The following is a 19,919-nucleotide window of genomic DNA, read 5'->3' on the forward strand; positions in this document are numbered from 1 at the left end:
TGAACATAACGTTTTATGTATTATTTTTATGAGTCTCATAAAATTTGTATTACGCAACTAAACCTACAGCTGTTACGCTGAAACGTGGTTTTGTAATTGGATTGATTTATTGAACAACTCCCCGTTCTTCCTTTTTCAGCAGCGTATTCTCTTTCTATTTGCAGGCACTATAAATTGATAAACTAAATATTTTCAGCGGAACATTCTTAATCCAAAGCGGCGGCACCGGAGATAATTTCGATCAGTTCCCTGGTGATCACAGCCTGCTGAGTGCGGTTGAACGTGAGAGTGAGTTTGTCGATCATCTCTCCGGCGTTCTTGCTGGCGTTGTCCATGGCCGTCATACGGCTGGACTGCTCGCTGCAGGCGCCTTCCTTCATCGAATAAAACAACAGCGAGGCAAGCGAGAATTCCAGATAGCTCTGTATTACTTTCTCGTCAAGTTAATCATACACCGACAGCTTCGGTGCAGTAACCACCGCATTCTTATCGAACAACGGTAGATCATCAATCACGTACGATACCATGGACTTGAACTTGTTATATACTATGCGTCCAGAGCCGAAGGAATAACTGCAAAAGAGTAGCCATTATTTATGTTATTTATACAGCGTTTAAAAAGAATCTACAATTTATATATTCAAATAGGAAAATTTATAGTGAACAATCGCAGCTAATACTGCAAATTAACTATTTAAATTGTATAGTTAGTTGTGTTGTGCTATCTGCCTTATACCTTTAATTTTTCTTCAAGACATCAATTAACTGACCCATGCGAGCATCCATAGACTCGATTCTCTTCCGTGCAATCTCAAGCTGCTCCTCGCGCTGTCTCTGCTTCTCGGCATCAGTAGTTCTTCGATATTCCATCGACTCCGCCCTCCACTCTCTAATTTCATCGAGAACGTCGGATTTACTTTTCTTCTTCTTTTTCTCAGGTTCTTCTTTACAGTCTACATCCGTGCACATTTTGTCCAGAACGGGACGCCTGTTGGAGGCCAGTGCAACGGGCTTGACGCATGGCTTTTTGTCTAAAATTTCATCTAATTCTTCATAAAATGGGCATGTCTTGGCCTCTGCACCGGACTGCATATTGTGGTCTTTGGTTTCAATATATTTTCGCTTTAACTCTTTCATTTTATTTTTACATTGATCTAAAGAATACTGTGTCTTTTTAAGTGTATTTAGTTCCTCGGCAACTATTTTCCACACATCATCGTTTTTCATTGCAGTGCTTGCGAACAATTCTTGATTCGCAGACCAGAAGTGTATGAGGCTTCTTACAACCAAGTGATCTGATGTCCACATTGCAACTGCAAAACAAAAGTGTTATCAGTAAATGCAACATGCAACATGACGAAATGTATGTTTTAATTGATTTAATATAGGTAGTAATAATGATAGCAATAAACTGGTTTTCACCATTTGAAGCAGTTTGGCTTGCCGGCGGTTTGTTAAATAAAGAGGCAGTGCCTTGTGCACCTGACACTTTTCTCCTGCTTTTCTTCAGTTGTGAATTGCCTTCAAGTGGAAGAACAGTAGATGAAATCGAAGGTTGAACAGTAGCAGCTTGAATGTCAATATCCTCATTTTCTTTCAAGTTGTCGAGAAAAGGAGGACTGTGCTCACAGTCAGTTGCACTGCTCATTTCTGTATCAGGCAGGTAGACCTCGATCACACTTTGATCTAATGCAACAAAACATTGTATTAAGTAAACACTCTAAAAATTGTGACATTTAAAAGACAAAATAAGAAGATCAAAAATTATTAGCATATAATATTACGTATGTACATGCGTGAACTTTCCACACGTGGTAAATTGCAAACCCCATATATAATACCATACAACACTATTGCTATTATTACATTTAAAAATCGATATCTCAAAAACTATGCATCGTAGCGCATTGTGGTTTGCGGCATTCTTTTTCTCAGCGAAAAATCTATCAAATTGAGGGTTACATGAAATAGCATTATCCCCGTGCCAAAGGAGAAATGGGACAAATCGTTTTTGGCGTAGCCAGAATATTTAAAGTGGTCCGGGGGTAGGTTTTTTTAGTATAAGGGTGTCTTCCGCAGGGTGTATCGGAGAGGTTCTTATGTATTTCGTATTTGTCACTCAGAAATGTCTCTGTGCCAAAGGAGAAATGGGACAAATCGTTTTTAGTGTAGCCAGAATATTTAAAGTGGTCCGGGGGTAGGTTTTTTGAGTATAAGAGGGTGTATCGGATAGGTCTTTTATGTATTTTGTGTGTGGCACTTAGAAGTTGCTCTGTCGCGTTGATTTAATTCCGGGGAGAGAAGGGTTTTTAATGTTCCAACTTTCAACGATAGCTGTGTTTCAAGTCCGACTGTGATCGGCGCGCAGTAATAAGTTGGAATATATATGTATATGTATTATAATAATACATATACACGGAAATTAATATTGAGCTGCCTAAGATCTAAGCTTAGACCGAAAACGGCTTGTATCTTATTCGATTGTGTATCATAGCGCGGTCTTGTTTTCTCTTATTATAATAATGTTCTTAAGATTTTATCCTAGCGATCTTCTTGAATCTTCTATCAGAAATCTCGAATCTTTACAAACGCAAAAGATCACCTTCGACTTTATCGGGTCCGATACACGTGTCTTTTGTGACGCTCGTGCCGGTGTGACTCGTGACAATAACTTCGGAATTGTGCGTAGAAAAGAAGTCGGTATAGAAATAGCGTCAATTTCGCGCAGAAAAGTCGGGCAAAGATCACAAAGATCAAGATATAATCCAAGATACGTGTATCGGCGACAGCCTTCGGCGAAAAGATCAGACATTCAAATGGACATTCAGATGGTAAACGAACATATATATATGCCATATATATATATATATATATATATATATATATATATATATATATATGCCGTATACATGTGCGTACGTGCGAACGTACACGGGATAATGTCAAGATACGATCGGCATGAAATCTACACTTTATTTTTGATTCACCGTACGATCGGCTCTTTCCTCACATATACGAATAAAGCACAGCATATCTCATAATTTTTATTTTAACATGACAGATTCCTAACAGAAGTAGATTTTTTTAGCTAAAATGTATCAAGGCACGTCATATATCTTTCGCGAAAGGCAAGTAATAATATCATATTCTTTAGTTGTTTTTAAGTAGACTCTACTTTGATAGAATTTTATTTTAATATACTTAAGGTGATGCTGGAGCCGTCTGTTTTACCGGCATTTTTTTGTCGGCACGTAGCGTCGTATTAATTTGACAGAATTAAAAATCCTTCTCCAGAATTGCAGTACATACATTAATGATTCAGGGGAACTCCGATTTTATATAGAAAACGAGAAAAAAATACGTACAGATTTTCTTATCTAATTTTATCCTAATATGGCGTCTCGAGTTGCGGCGAGCTGTCAGCTCGTCACAAGATGTATTTCATATAAGAGATATACCATTGGTACGAACGCGAAAACAAGTTCCCCTGAATTGTACAACAATAAAAACATCGATAAACCCCCCAAATCAAGATTTGGAAGCGTAATATAAAAGTATAATTTCGATGTGTATCGTGCGTATGTGTGCGTGCAATGTAGCGTGCTATCCTTGTCTATATCTTTGTCTATACAAGGACAGATATAGTCGGTGAGCACTTCTTTATCGACGCTGATCGAGTTCGCCTGCGGCTCCAGCATCCCCTTAAGAAGGTTGTAAGGCAGGATGCAAAATGTTAAGAACAGCGCATGAAATTTATAATATAATTTTCTTTACAAATAATGGTTGCATGTGAAATTTTTCAGATTTTTTACCGCCCCATTTTTGCGTAAATTAATATCAAAGTTTCACATTTTTATAATGGACTCTTTTGAGAAACCCGAGTCTCCATATCTATTTTCAACAAAAATATATTTTTAAAATATTAAGAAGCAAATAAATTTATGTGTAATATGTGAAGTATATCATATTGAATGTATGTTTCAAATTTCAAGCCATTTTACCGCGTAGTTTATTTGGAAAAGTCAAGATGTAATACTTCTATCATTCAAGCTGTGTGATAGAGAAAACTTGACAACGCTGTTCGAAAATGCGGAAAGATTCTGACAGTAAAATGTAATCTAACACTTTTGTATCACTTGTGTTCATATCGTACTTAGAGTTCCTCTAGTAAGAGTTAGGACACCGTGCGCCATTAACAAGCAATTATGCGAACGATCAAGAGAGATAGCCTCCCCACTCTCACGGGATGTTGTACTTCGTCCCACTCCCACTAACTTCTCCTCAGTAAATAGCGGACCAATCAAGCGTCATCAGGCGGTGTCCTAACTCTTACTGGGGGAACTCTAATCGTACTCATTCTTACGGATTAGAATTCTTGAACTTGGCACCGAAATCGAAAGTCTAGTCGGTCGATGGTAGTTCTATCAACTTTGATTTTTTATTTCTACACCGCCGAGTCCTTACTTGAAATAATAATAAAATTTGTTTTAAAAAATATAAATTTATATGTGAGACTTCTACATAAATAAACATTTATATTCTTTGCATTTTCTCTGCATTACAGCCTATATTTTTTCAGAATTTTAGATTAATAGGTACTGTTTTAAATATCAATATTTTAGATTGGTAGTACTTCTCTCTCTCTTTCATATTTCCTTCGTATGAAAACGCTACCCCCTCATCATTGTCCCCACCTCAGCTTTACAACCTCATTAATTATAAAGATATGTAATGTTGAAGTTCCGAAAACTAACAGACTTTCACGAGATTTTTGTTAGGAAAAAAATCAGTTTTAAATTGGTCAAAATTAAGACCGCGAATTGCAGAATATATCCTGTATGAAATGGTTTACATTTCATTAATTTTTTAATTTACCTATGATTTTAAGGTTTGTTCGACGAACTCAGCGAATCATTTCGCAAGCTAAACTTTGCGATTATATATTTAAATAAAGTTTGTAACTAAAACAAAATTAACACTTTCGCTGCCGGCGATTCTAGCGCGCGACTTAAAATTGCCACGTGCAAATTTGTTCCATTTTTGGATTAAAACTATTTTTAACTTAATTTTAATACTCATTTTGATAAACTTGAAATCAATTTATTGTTAGATAGCTGCAGAATCATAAAGTCATCTACCTTTCTATAAATATATATAAAATAAGGTAAAATTCAATGTTAGCGGCAGCCAGCATAGATTTAACAGATTGTTTATTGGAAGTTTTTGAATACGCATATCAAATATCTTTTTTTTTTTACAAAAGTAATCTTGCCTAAAATTTTTAAGATTTTAATTAGTTTAAAAAAAATATTAGATAAGATATTAAAGTTAATTAATTTTAAAAAGGTATTAATGTCATATTGGTTCACATTAATATATTTGGCTATATATGACTGCATATATAGTTGTATATAATACTATATCTAGTTATATGTCGGGTGCAGTACTCACATATCATTATATCTGGCTTCACATAAAATTATATACAAGTAGATATGGTGCTATATCTGGTTGTATGTGGGACCACTGATTGCACATGTGGCCATGTATAATTAGATATGACCCCATATAAAAACATATATAATTATATATAATTATATATATACCAGATATAATTATATATGATTATATCTAATCATTTTTTCCCGGGTATAATAGAACTAGATTCCGCTTCGCGCGGGCTCAAAATCTATTCCCCTCTCCCCAAACTCACTCATTAATTAGGAGCACATATTATAATATATATAGATATATATAGATACATTTTTTCGAATAAGGCCTTGTTTTCGAGAAAAGAAACTTTGAAAGTTAATTAAATAAATAATAAAATGATTACTACCATACCATAACAAATTTTGCAAATTACGCGTAAGTCGCTTAAACGTTAATTACATCGAAGCTACATCTTTAAGCCGCTTCCAACTCTCATCTTCTGCTATGTGCATGAATCGCATAATTAGTATGAAGCAATATACAGAGTACGGAGAGTACCGTGACACCGTGGAAGGTTAATTGATACGGCAATTATACGCGCAATCGTAGCGAAATTTGCATCCCTCCGATCACGGGTAATCAGCGCCGGTAACAGATAAAGACGGAGAAAAATATCGATTGGTCTTTTTAGAACTTTCAAGAAATGTGGCAATCTACAAGTTCAAAATCGTATGTTTCTCTATCTTCTGATCATTTGCGTATCGCCCACGCTCGTGTGTGGAGAGCTGGCGTTTACGTCATATCTTATGAGACGCGCATGGTAACGGATGGCCATTGTTAATGATGTAATGATTCACGTATTTGTTTCCCAAACGTCGATTTGTCGTCCGGCGAATGGTAGTCTGAGTAGATAACCGAAGAAAATCGCACGTGGAACTTTGATTAAGAAGTTTAATCGAAACTTCAGGCGGGGAGTTATTACCCGCAGAAGTCAGATAGATTAAAGATTAAATAAGTACAGGGACAAACCTGATAACGTGCGCGAAGATAACTTGTGATTATTTATAAGTAAGGATATCTTTGGCATTGAGTTGATTAACCAACGATCGATTCCATAAATATAACATAACCGCGATTAAATTAGATTGCTCAAAGAAAACGAGTAATTTAAAAATAAAATTGATCACGACAAAAGCTCTAGCTGCCCTGATTTCGATATTTATTTCTACACTGAGAAAAAAATTGGTTGTATGGACTAAATTTGTATAGCTGTTGTTGAATTAACCAGTAGTTAATTCAACAATTATTAAGTTGCATTAAAAAAAGGTATAATTCAATCATGTCAACCATCAACATTTTTTAATCAAGAATTAGTTAATTCAATTAATGTTTAGTTAAACGTTAAACCAAATATTTAGTTGAACGTATCGGACTAAATATTTTAGTTAGATGAAACACATTTTGCGTTTTTCAACAAATTTTTTTCCTTAGCGTAGGGGAGACTGGGGCTATGTGTCCACACTTTACGCTTTTTTCGAGTTTACTAAAAAACTAATAAAGATATTTGGCTAAAATTTTAATGGTATAACCTTTCAACCTTGCTATTAAAAAAAACACAATTAGAATCGTTGATCTTTTAACATTTTAAAGAGGCGAATTTTTTAAGTGGACAAGTCAAGCGTAGACAGATAGCCCCATATGCGGGGCTATCTGTCCACATTCGAGAGGCTATCTGTCCACAATAAAAAACACATTATTTATATTAATTTCTATACTTATTTATAATATTATTTATTATTAATATATAATACTAGCTGGTTACCCCCGGGCTTCGCCCGGGAGTCGTTTTTCTTAAAACGACTTCATTTATGTTTCAATATCCTTATTGTGGACAAACATAAAGAGTGTTCATGGATTAAACATGTCGTAACCAATTTTTTTCTACTCGGTCAATTATTTCCAGAAAAATTGGAATAATTTCTGATACCGGTTTCCAAAAAGATCGATAACGAAAAATTATACACTTTATGACACTCCCCGGGAAATTTTACTAGTATTTGAGGACAATATGTGTATAAAGTTACTTAACATTTTCTGAAAAAAAGTAAGAAGAAACAAAACAAGAAGAAACTTGCACATTGCTTCCTCATAGTTCTTAAGTGTGCAAGTAGAAACTTGCACATTGCTTCCTCATAGTTCTTAAGTGTGCAAGTAGAAACTTGCACATTACTTCCTCATAGTTCTTAAGTGTGCAAGTAGAAACTCGCACATTGCTTACTTATAGTTCTTAAGTGTGCAAGTAGAAACTTTCGGCAAAAAGAACCCTTTTACCGATTATCGCCAAATTCAATACCAACCTTCCTTGAATGATACTCTATCGATTAAAAAAAAAAAACAGCCCGATATCTCAATATTTGCGGAAGTTAGAGCAACCACGGACATTTCTAAAAAAATTCAAATTTTTTTTAAAAAAGAACCCCTTTACCGATCGTCGCCAAATTCAATACCAACCTTCCTTGAATGATACTCTATCGATTAAAAAAAAAAACAGCTCGATATCTCAATATTTGCGGAAATTAGAGCAACCACAACATCAAATGTGCACATACATACATACATACATACACACATACATACAGACATTTTTTTTAGGCGATATTTCGACGTTTTACAACAATCTAAACATATTGGCAGAAAAAACTCAAAAACCAATCTCTTCGTTGGTTTCTTCTACCCCTATTTCATATATAATTTTTTTAAATTTGGTTGACTAAACCCAACTTAAACGCAATCGAAGGTTCATATACGAAATTCATGAAAACAAAGCTTCCTCTATGAGGAAGCAAAAATATTTAAAAACGAAAGAAAGAAGCACATTAAAATTACTGTGTGTCACGTGAGCTTTATTTTTTCGATACTGGGGTGTAAAATTCACCCCAGGCGCTTCTCAAGTTAAACTGGTGATGAGCTGTCTCTATTGTGCGAAGTGATTGCGGACACGGCATGTTGCGGTGAAAAACAGGAAAAATTGTATTGTGACCGAACGTTGTGTTTTATTATTAATCAATTTGCCAGTTATGGTCAAGGAAGTTTGGTGATATTATTTTATATTCACTGGTGAAGAAAATTTCCCATTATTGTTAAAATCGTATTGTATTACACTCGGACTCCATGTTTATTAATTATCGTATTCATGCGTTTCTCTCGTAAGTTTCCGTCGACAAGGACAAAGCGACGCTCCAGGCATTCCCGTGGCGGGCAAAATGACAGACAAGGCGCGTAACTGTCTTTTAAAGGATTTCATGGGCATGACAAAATTCTGTGGATTCTATCGCAGAGTTTCATCATTGATTTACAACCATGGCATGCAGTGAACTTATGTTTCTTTCTGAATAATTGTGATAAATGTATCAAAAACAAATTATTAGCTAATAAAATCGTAGAATACACACGATATAAAATTTATACCAGTAAAATCACTCACAAAAGCGATGAAAAATACGCATGATGGTGACATGACGGTCACATGGTTTTGACTTATATTGCGATAAACGCTCATACAAAAAATACGCTATTTCGCACAAAGTGGATAAGATAATTTCGTCAAATCGATATCTTTGTTTTGCCGAAATAACTTTGTTGACCCAGTGAATCAATGCTCTTATTTAGATATAGCATTGCTAAACATGTTTACACAGCATGTATAATAATTAATCGGTTTAATTAAATTGGGTCGATATTAGCTATTCAAAAGCAACTAAATCTTTCCTTTAAATACGCGGTTGGATACAAAAGTTAAATCTATGACTAAGTAAGTCACTGCTGCGGATCATGAATAATGGATTAGGAAAAAATAATGAGCAAAGTAACAGCCCACACGCGATCTAGACGCGCAATGTAATATGCGAACGTCGCGGCGTAGTCAGCAACGATTTTCTAGACAAGTTACTAGTAGTGTCACGGCGACCAGGAGTGTTTGTCGCGGTCGGAGTGTTTATAGCGGAGACAGTAAATTAACAGTAAAAATTAACCCATCGATCCGCCTGTCTTCCAGTAGCTGCAAGATATTTCGCGATTAATTTGGGAATCGTATTCGTTCTTTCATCATTTCAGATTACTTATGGCGTGATAAGGCTAATTAAATACAAGATACATATAAGTAAGAATACATATCGCTCTTTTTTTTCTCTTCTCGGCAAAATCTCGTATTGCGTGTAAAAATTTCTTTCTTCTTCCTTTCACGAAAAGTGAACTATTGACCTGAACGCAAGCTATAAATATCGCGTACCACAAGCTTATGAATGTAAGAATTGTGACATGAAGACGGGTGTTCACTTTCGAGTTTCGCAATCGTTACGTGCCTGCGCAGTTTGGTAAAACATGTTTGCAACAATTAAGGTGCACCAAATGAGTACTTTGTTTTACTTTGATATCTTTCTTTGATTTTCACAAAGTTTTTTTTATAGGAATTATTATAAACATTGTACCATATATACACGTAACATAAATATTAAATAATAATAAGTGAAATCATTACGTTATATAATCAATTAGAGAAAAAAAAACAGGTTTGAACCCTGGCTGATATTTTACGCAATAGATTCTTTACAGTGATTTGATAAGGATACTTGTTAGCATCCTTAAATCAAAATTTTAATTGATTATCGATTTAATTTAAGTATGTGGACGTACTGTTCCAACAAACATCTGTGTTTTGAAGACCGATAAGAAACCGACACGCAGTTTACTGAATTTAAAGAAAGTATACAAAATTTACATAATATTATTATTATGGCTACCAAGATCCAATCCAGACCGTAAATAGCACTTTTCTATCTAATTACATAAAATAAGATAATACGTATTTTTTGGTTCGTTCGAAATATTTTTTTGCAGAAGTTATAAGCAATACAATTTTCCTTAAAGCTATATTTTGTATTGTACTTAAAACTTTAAACGCGTTTTTCTCAAAACAATATTTTTTCATCTATCTAGAGAACGGATAGTCCAATTAACTTCAAATTTTCAGGAAATATAAAACAGCCTTTCTATAACGGGAAAAGTCCCTTTCTGCCATAAACTAGAATTATTTTATTACAGCTTGTACTTTTTTGTTATTGCAAAAAATATGGCCAATTTTTGTCAAAAAATCGATGTTTAGTGTTCGGAACAACACCGACTTTGTTACTTTCTAATCTTTCTTTTCGCTTTGTTCTAGTTCATGCGCCACACACGTGAAGATATATCCCACTTTAGTTTTTTGTTTCAGATTACCCAGAGATTAGTTAAGCCCGTATCAGACTACGGATTGGGATTGAGATTGGATTGAAACTTAATCAATCAGAACAGAGAAAACTGATCTCAAGTTTAGTAAACTTTGCTCTGATTGGTCAAATTTCAATCCAATCTTAATCCCAATCCGTAGACTGATACGGGCATTATTAGGATGGTCGTCATGGAAGAAAAGTTTTTTTGAAACCAAAAAAGGAGATCTGCAAACGGATCTTTCAATAAAAAAATTAGCAAAAAATCATATCTTACATTAAAATATTAATCAACACCTATACAAACAAAAAATTGATCGGGTACAACAGTTTCTTTTAAAAAATTCCGAAAAATTCCCTATTTTTGAGCGTTTGCAACCAAAAATGTAGCCTTAAAAATGAAGATATGGTAAACTTTAAAAATTAATATCTTTGGTTATATTTGTCGTAAAAAAATCTCCAAAAATGCATTTTAAAGCTAAGGAGACAATAAAAAAATAGTTTAAGTTAAGAAATTGCAAATTCCAATTGTTATAAGCAATTAAAATGTTTAATTATTTTCTTACCAAAAAGTACACTTTAAAAATTTTTTTTAATAATACTCTATATTTTTTTTATTCTTTATTTTATTTTAAAAATACATATTTTTTATTTTATAGAGAAACGTGATGGATTCAATTTTTTTATATTTTCGTTACTTTAGTTAATTTAAATAAAAAACTAAATTTAACAAGTCCAACTGTACGTCAATTTGTTAAAGATAAGTTAAAGATAAAAAGTTACGATTTTAATGGTTTTTGTTAAATAAACAAACTCGTTGAATTTCACAAAAAATAGGATTTTATTAACTTTTAGGTGCTGATCGTAGATCAGCTTTATTAACTTTTAATACATCCTTTATCGTATCGTCGTGAAGACATCTTCTTTGTTGTGTTAATACGGAACTTCCAACGCTGAATAAGTGCTCTACCGAATCACTACTTGGAAGTAGTGTGTTGTATTTAATAAAGGATTTTTTAATATTTGGATAGTCATTCAACATTTCGACATTACAAAGTTCAGATTTTAAAAATTAAAATTTCTCTAGTTCGACTTAAATTAGTTCGATTAAAACGACTTTGTTTCTTGGTGAAAAGCAAAAAAATCATCATTATTATCGAGTATTTTATCGCTCATTGGGAGACTTTCTTTCAATCTGATATTTAAGAGATCTTTTTTTTTGTAGACCCGGCCTAAAGTAACGATTAAAGTAACTGATCGATTCATTATCGTTAGCCCAAAAATGTAAATGCGTTACCGTTACAGTTACTATCGAAAAAAAAAATAACGCCGTTACCAAATTATTACTGGAAAAAAGTGACTTGTAACAGTAACGCGTTACTTTCCAACCCTGCAAACATCATATATACATACAATTATCAGAATTAAGTTTATACACTAAGATTGTACACTGTTAGATACACAATAATTTTGTTACACTATCAAAATAATTATAGTAGGTCGTTGAAGTATGATGATAATACTGTAAAAAATTTTGACATTTTAGCAATCAGTTTGAGTGTTCTACATAATTTTAATGATCCAACAAAATTATTTTTAAATCTGAATCTAGCTAAATTTTTAGATACTTCAGCAAAACCGTTCTTTCCGTGTAAGATTGTACACTATTTACATTATACATAGTTCCTACTATATACTTACATTGTTAAAACTGCAATTTTGTTGAACTTGAACAGAAGATGAAAAGGTAATAGCGTGACACGCGTGTTACTTGCTTCAAGTGCAAAAGTATATTGAAATAAACACAATCTTACAAACCAGCTGATTGTGAGTCACTTATAAATTTAAAGGCCGAGAAACTTACCATAGAGCGCCGAGTTTGGGCCTATAGGAATTTTCCGGTGAAGAGCATAATATTCGCTACGGAAAATCCTAACGGAAAGGAAAATTAACGGTCAAATTATATAATAACGATTTACTTTAGAAATATTACACAACTTTTAAAATACAATATTCATAACAAAAATGTGATTTGTATAATGTTAATTATATTCAACATTATAAGTTATGTCATTCATATTGTACTTCTTCCTACAAAAAATTTCCGAAGAAATCGATGCGCCGCGCTGCTTGGTCGAGCCAGAAACATGAACACGGCGCCTCAGTTATTAATAAAAATATATAAAAAATAGAATCCATTGTTTCTCGATGAAATAAAAAATATGTATACTTTCAGAATAAAATAAAGAATAAGATAGCATTATTTTAAAATTTTTAAAAAGTGTACTTTTGGGTGAAAAAAATAATTAATTATAAGTAATTAAACATTTTAATTGCTTATTACAATTAGAATTTGCAATTTCTTAACTTATTTTCCTTTAATTGTCTCCTAAGCTTTAAAATGCATTTTTGAACATTTCTCTATGACAAATGTAATCAGAGATATTAATTTTTTAAGTTGACAACTTCTTCATTTTTCGAAAATTGTATATTGCTTATAACTTCCGCAAAAAAAATTTTTTGAACGAATAAAAAAATACGTATCTCATTATTTTATGTACATTTCACGTGAAAAAAGTTTTGATCGATTAAAAAAATTATTTCTCGTCTGATTTGACTGGAATTGCTCATATGCTTCTTTGACGCTCCATACACGTCCGCGTGTGTTTCAGGTGCCTCGAGAGGAAATAAATTTACAGAAGAAGAAGACCATTCCGTGGACACCTGGGCAACAGGCGCGAACGTGCACGCGGCTTCATTGTTATCAGAGATATTTTTAATTATCACCAAACGTCACACACATTTTTCTTCGATAAACTCGATTTCTTTTTTTCGAGATAGGAAGAACCCCTCTGCCCTCCGTGCGTTCTCTATGTCTCTCGCGATTTCTCGTTCTCGCCGCGGAGTTTCACGCGTGACAACGAATGACCGTCCTTCCGCGCTCCACTCTCGTTGCTTCCCTCTCTTTCCACCACGTGGAAATCATCGTCTCGAGGTGAGAGTGTTGGGGATCTGGCCGTGCAGTGAGAGAGAGAGAGAGAGAGAGAGAGAGAGGGAGAGAGAGGAGAGAGAGAGAGAGAGAGAGAGAGAGAGAGAGAGAGAGAGAGAGAGAGAGAGAGAGAGAGAGAGAGAGAGAGAGAGAGAGAGAGAGAGAGAGAGAGAGAGAGAGAGAGAGAGAGAGAGAGAGAGGAGAGAGAGAGAGAGAGAGAGAGAGAGAGAGAGAGAGAGAAGGCGGCACCGTATAGCTTAACACGCGCACACACACACGTTCTATTGGTCAAGCTGCTATGGTTGGCTTGTAGACATTCCAAGAGTATATATAAGGGCATCTCTTCCGCACTGATCATGCATTATAACCGGAGGGTGTGACGCGACATCACAGCGCAAGCATCAGTCTCACGACTATACTGGTCCGCTCGCGGTTCGCTCGCAGGGTTGAAAAATCGGTGCTTCAACCTTTCGCGGCCTCCGATGGATTTTGCGATCGCGTGACCGCACTTCGCTTCCCGAGGAAGGCTCATTCGTGTTTAAAAACGCATCCTTCGCGCAGAGTGTCGGAGAACACCTCCGCGATAGGATCAGAATCTCTCGACTAGTTCTACGATCGCCCGCGGTGAGAGACGTTGAGTCTTACGAAAGCAAGACGAAAGTTAAGAGAACTCTGTCTAAATCTTCCTTATATGATCTTTTCCTTAGATCTCGAGAAGAGTGCCCGATCTTTTCTAAAGATACAAGAAGTCCACAGTCGAAGTCGGGTGAAAAATATCACTCCGCGAGCATCCTGCTGAGAGAGGAAATCGACGAGAGAGCATTGAGAAGACGATCGAGCGCGTACCGGGTCGCGCAGCACCCAACATGAATATCGCGGCGATCTTTGTGACAGGATGGTCTTGGATGACCGTTTTTCTATTCTCCTGCCTGCTGAGTCTTCTCGGAGTCTTTTCTATTCTCCTGCTAGTGCAACGCGTAAAATTCCTATACGCCTTGAGGAAGGTGCTCTATCCCACCGCGTTGCCTCTCATCGGCAACGCTTATCAGCTCAACTGCTCGCAAGAAGGTAAGCCCTTTCGCGATCGCGACGCGTGATTGACTCCGTCGAAACGTCAAAGTATCGCGATAGCCACCGATAATGAGCCGGTATTTGTATAACATAACGACTCGCTGATGTATGCATTATCACCGTCGAAGTATCACCTGGGCTGATTATTTCTGAAAATAGATGTAAACGATATTCGTCGATACCGCCGTTATCTACCGGATATATTGAAGAAATATTGCTACGGAAGGAAATTGCGTATAACCGTATATAAGAATCGAAACGACGTTATTCTCTAAAGAGTGAGAAGAATAAAACGTCTTAAAAATATCATGGAGGAAATAATAAAAAATACTGTATTTCGTAACTTAATTCGTATACATAGGATGAGTCGGAAAGGAAATGATTATTTAATAAAAGTAAATCGAAAAGTGCTTCTTTCGCACAAAGCGAGAAGATTGAATTTAAAAATTCGTCTGATAGAGTCACGTACGATTTGTTTAATGTACAATATTTTGTCTAGATTGCCTAATTTACAAAACTGTTGATACGCGTATAAGATGTTTCTTATATAATATATAATTAACAAATAGTATTAAATGAAACAGCTGACAAATTCTGCCTTGTAACAAATTAAATTTTTATTCTTCCGTTTCATAGAATGGTGATTTTCAACAAGCATAAATAGCTCTTTTTTTTAAATAAGATTAAACTAAAATAACTCTCTTGCTTAATTATTTGATCTTACAAGTCTCACATTGAAACATTTTGACCTAAGTATAATAGATTAAATCAGTCTTTTGACCTATATGTAACGCTTTTGAAAAGCAATGAATCTTTATCGAGGTGAGACATTTGCACTTTTTTAAATGTAAAGGATTCCTTTGTCACATAAATCAGCGTAAAAATATCTTGAGAAACGTTAAAGTAAAAAAAAACAAGATAAACAGGATTTATTAGCTTCAAAAAGGAACGGATCAATATTCTATTGTTAAGGAACAAATATTTAAAAAGAGAAAGACAGTTGGGTGCGACTTTGTATCTGCTTTAACGATATCTTTGAGAGAATTTGCTTTTTACAGCATAAATTTCCAGTTGAAATTAATAGACTAAGCAAATATTATGTATTATGTAATGAGCTATAACATTCGCTTTTCTTCTTTTCTGGGATGGAAAATGCTACGTCAACTTTATATCGAGAATGTACTGGCATAGTTCATGGCTATACAATATCTATCTATCTATCTATCTATTTAAATAATTAATATATATAAATCACTACGTTATCTCTCGGGTATTAAAAATGAAGTCATCTTACGCCTTCGAATATTAAAAAAATTATCATTGCGAGTTGTGATTAGCAGTCGAGCGGAATTCTTCCTCAATTAATCACTACACTCCATTCGTACGTTGTGATGTAATGCAATCACCGATTTATTGCATTACGAATTCTCAGACATTCTAAATTCTGAATGATAGTTTTACGTTTTAGTGAGTTTAACTCTTGGACCGATCAATGGATCGACGAAGTGACGCAAATTTTGAAAAATTCACGACGAGTCTTATATCTACATTGCTCAATCCACAAACCCGTTCGAAGATTTAACTCGGCGACTTTTGGCGCTTACAAAATTCACGCCGGTAATTCTGCAGCAACGAGAGTGCAATGCAACGAGAGATATTGAGGGCAAACACGTGCCGGCCACTGCACGACCGGCGCCGTGGTCGGATAAGACACCTGCGCGACCTGATTGAGATAATCTGGACGACCAGTTTCGTCCATTCGTGAGTACTTACAAATTTTGCTAGAGTCATTGCGTCATTGCAGAGCTTTTTATTATGCGGAATTGTTCAATAGGAAAAAATTTTCATTGTTTTTATATGATCACTAACAAAGAAGGGACACGTTTGACTAATCACCGATTTTTATTCCCTTGCACGTGGTGAATCTACGTCAAAAATAAGTTGATCCGTACTCTGGGAAATAAAAGAAGACGGTTAAGCAACCCACTTTAGGGCTCACGATTAGTAATCAAATTATTTGGATATTGTAACCCTAATTTTATGTGTTTGGACTAGAAATAACACCGCGTAACTAAAAATCGTAATTAGCTATTCTATTTCAAAGATTTTTAAGTTATACTATAGTCAATTCTCTCAATTAGTTCTGTCGATATTCAGTTACGCAAAGATAATTTTCACTTAAGGGGCACTAACCAAAATGTTAAGGTACTTAACTGTAGGCCAAACCGGTGAAAATTTTTCCTAGAGTATTCGAACGAACGACCGTTCCAACGCAGGTAGAAAATTCCAAGATTAAAGGAAGAAACAAAGATTAATGACTGCGATGGAAGGAAGAGAGTGGGGTGAAGAAAGAAATGAGGGAAACACAAGGAAAATTCGGTTCTAATAGTAAGAGTTCTAACGGTTAGAAAATTGTAGCTTATAACTACACTACCGATCGCTCCCTAAATTTCAAGCATAAAAGAATACTATTTACAAGGCGCAAACACAGTTCGGACACAGATCAACTTATTTTCGATGTAGATTCACATGAGATTCAGGTGTAAGAGGATCAAAATCAGTGATCGTCTCCTTATAAATTACTTTACATTTATTTAATATTTAGTAATTTAATGTAAAAACTGTAAATAAAATGTAAGTGGAGTGGAGGAGCTATAGGCGCAGTATAGGCGTGAAAAGCATATGATAGATGGAGCAGGGCCTGATAGTGAAGTTGGAAGGAAAATATTAAATTGTATCAGAGAATAGAATAAAAGTTAAATTTTAAAGACTAATTCATAATTCATAATTTTTGTGATATATTAACTACATTAATGTTTATATAATAATAATTTGACAGTCTTAACGGTATTCAGTCGAAGATGTAGAAACCGACGAAAACATTTGGATTTAACTTCAAATCGCATTTTTCTGATATACATCCCTGGTAACAAGTTAATTTTGTTCACCGTTAGTAACACGAACGGCTAATCTGTAATAGCTTGCAAAAAACTGTTTACTAAAGAAAAATGCGATGTATCTAGGAAACCTTGTACATGGAGTAAATCAGCTCTTAGACGTAAAAATAAATTTTTATGATAAACGATATCAATTCAATGATAGTTGTTTCAATGATAGTAGTTCGAATTGCAAACCTATATCTATATTACTTGTGATCCATCATTTCGTGCTACACGAAGAAGAAGATGTAACAGATTTTCGCGTACACAGAAAAGATATTTCGTAAAAGACATATATTTCACGTCGCAAGAAGTTAAATAATTCACCCTGTATACGCGCATATTTTTTTCCTTATATTTAGTTTCTCCCTTCCAGATAATTTACGAGAGCATGCAAAAATAAAGAAACTCAACACGAATTATACTCTCGATAACGTAACTATAATGTACTTCACGCAAAAAAAAGTTCAAGCCCGTTTTCGAACCATTATGTAACGTTTTAATTGAATGCAAAGTGGCAGTATATAGTTCTTCTTCACAATCAGATATATGCTTTCCAGACGTTCAAAGATTAAAAACCACAATTTTATTATACATTTGTTCCCTTGATGTCCGAAAGAATTAGAAAGAGATATAATTCTTAAAACTAGAAAAAAATAAAAAGTTAAACTGAGATTAAAGTTAATCGACATTGGTAGAAATGGACATAAGACAATCAAATTGATATAGATTACGGTATAAGACGAACAATTATACGTGACTTTCGCGTAGAGATACGCGCGCGATAAAAGATGAGGAAAGGAAAGAAGTGTGATTCGTGAGCTAAGTATCTCAGTTCACCAATGATAATTGCCTGCTCGTCGCACGCATAAAGAAACAAAGACGAAGAAGAAAAAGAAGAAGAAGAAGAAGAAGAAGAAGAATCGGGGTCGAGGTCGCTCGGGCGGACGGCCCGAATAGCGGCGCGTAATTGCATGCGATTTTGTATGGGCGACGTTACGTACCCTTCTCGTTTTGAGCGGAAGGGAGAGGGGATAAAAAAAGAGAAAGCAGACGGCAGGGCTTCGAGTAATAAGAAAAGAAACGAAAGGAGAAAAAAGGCCTAAGTCCCGACGCGAGAATCCACGTGGCAGACTAGCCTGTCGGTTGATAATTCCGGGCCAGACGTCGTTCTCGTTCGCGAGAAGGGAGTAGAATCTAGACGCTTGGAGGCTTTCGCTCGGGCATCTACTATGATAGATAAATAGCGCTCATAACGAGCGATTAACAAATTCAAGGGAACGTTACGGAGCGATTGGCAACGCAGACGCGATTCGCGCGGATGTACCCATGCTAAAAGTTGTCGTCGGCCAATTGTTATTGACATCTTGCAAGGCGGGATTAGCGTAATATATGTCGATTAACCTTTAGCTTCTGAAGTGTCTATAGAGATCGAAAGTTCTTTTCCTTTGATTGAAAGTTCTTTTTCTTTCCGATTTTATTTTCGCTCACGCTTCCAGAGATCAACGAATTGAAATGGAAATTCTTGAGCAATAACCTGGTAAAAATTAATCAGGCAATTTCGTCAGACGATAAAAAGAATGTATATTGATCATTATGTAATTTTATTCGATTTGAGATTAATCTCAAAACGTGTGTACAGTTCTTGTGTAAAATGCGGAATAAAATTACATAATGATCAGATGGAGTTTTTTTAAGGAAAAAAAAATACAAAAACTTGAACGAATAAAAAAATTGTTTGAAGACTAAATGAAACTTTTATATTCACTTTTTGCTAAAATCCTACGTGCAAACGAATTCTCTTCTATTTATATAACACACGTGGAACGTACTTCGTGCGTTATGTCATACTTATTCTTCATTCAATTTCGCGATATATCCCTACGGCGGCTCCGGGGGGAATGAGGGGGATGAATATCCGGTTCTGAAATAGGCCGTCAAGGAGTCCTCCACCGTCGCGTCCGAAGGACGCCTGGCGTCTCATATGCCAAGGTCTTCGACAACACCTTCCGCTCTTTCCAGATCGACGCCTTTCCCTTTTTGTCTGCATTTTTTCTCTTTTTCTCTCTCTCCCCCCTCTTTTGTCTCTCTCGCTTTTTGCATTCATCCTCCACGTGCGGTATACGCACGCTGTCCATTTTCAACCGGTCAACGTCCAGTCAGCCTCTCGGCCGTCAACTCGCTGCACGTGCAGCGCGATTTCTCTCTTCCTCCATTATTCCA

General features: G+C 35.2%; 2 protein-coding genes across 8 annotated transcripts in view; one reads left to right on the forward strand and one right to left on the reverse strand.

Annotated features, from left to right (window-relative positions):
* The window catches only part of LOC139769989 (uncharacterized), a 26,916-nt gene continuing 6,997 nt past the window's right edge, over positions 1–19,919 (reverse strand). For 2 of the 4 annotated variants that reach the window (XM_071701569.1, XM_071701570.1), the window contains exons 2-4: positions 1,423–1,686; positions 737–1,313; positions 1–573 (exon numbers count right to left, since the gene is read on the reverse strand). In XM_071701569.1, the coding sequence (XP_071557670.1) occupies positions 739–1,313; positions 1,423–1,648 (801 nt within the window). In that variant the 5' untranslated portion in view covers positions 1,649–1,686 and the 3' untranslated portion in view covers positions 1–573; positions 737–738. The other 2 variants (XM_071701568.1, XM_071701571.1) reach the window with 2 other exon arrangements.
* The window catches only part of LOC139769988 (cytochrome P450 4c3-like), a 22,884-nt gene continuing 12,327 nt past the window's right edge, over positions 9,363–19,919 (forward strand). The window contains exons 1-5 of one of the 4 annotated variants that reach the window (XM_071701565.1): positions 9,363–9,452; positions 9,547–9,592; positions 13,370–13,692; positions 14,000–14,310; positions 14,394–14,754. In XM_071701565.1, the coding sequence (XP_071557666.1) occupies positions 14,553–14,754 (202 nt within the window). In that variant the 5' untranslated portion in view covers positions 9,363–9,452; positions 9,547–9,592; positions 13,370–13,692; positions 14,000–14,310; positions 14,394–14,552. Of the gene's footprint in view, positions 9,832–13,369; positions 13,693–13,999; positions 14,311–14,393; positions 14,755–16,225; positions 16,519–19,919 lie in introns of those variants that run through there. The other 3 variants (XM_071701564.1, XM_071701563.1, XM_071701567.1) reach the window with 3 other exon arrangements.

Source organism: Temnothorax nylanderi, unplaced genomic scaffold (assembly GCF_030848795.1).
Source record: "Temnothorax nylanderi isolate EJ_2023f unplaced genomic scaffold, tnyl_v1.0 TNYL_tig0026_pilon, whole genome shotgun sequence".
Taxonomy (NCBI): Eukaryota; Metazoa; Arthropoda; class Insecta; order Hymenoptera; family Formicidae; genus Temnothorax; species Temnothorax nylanderi.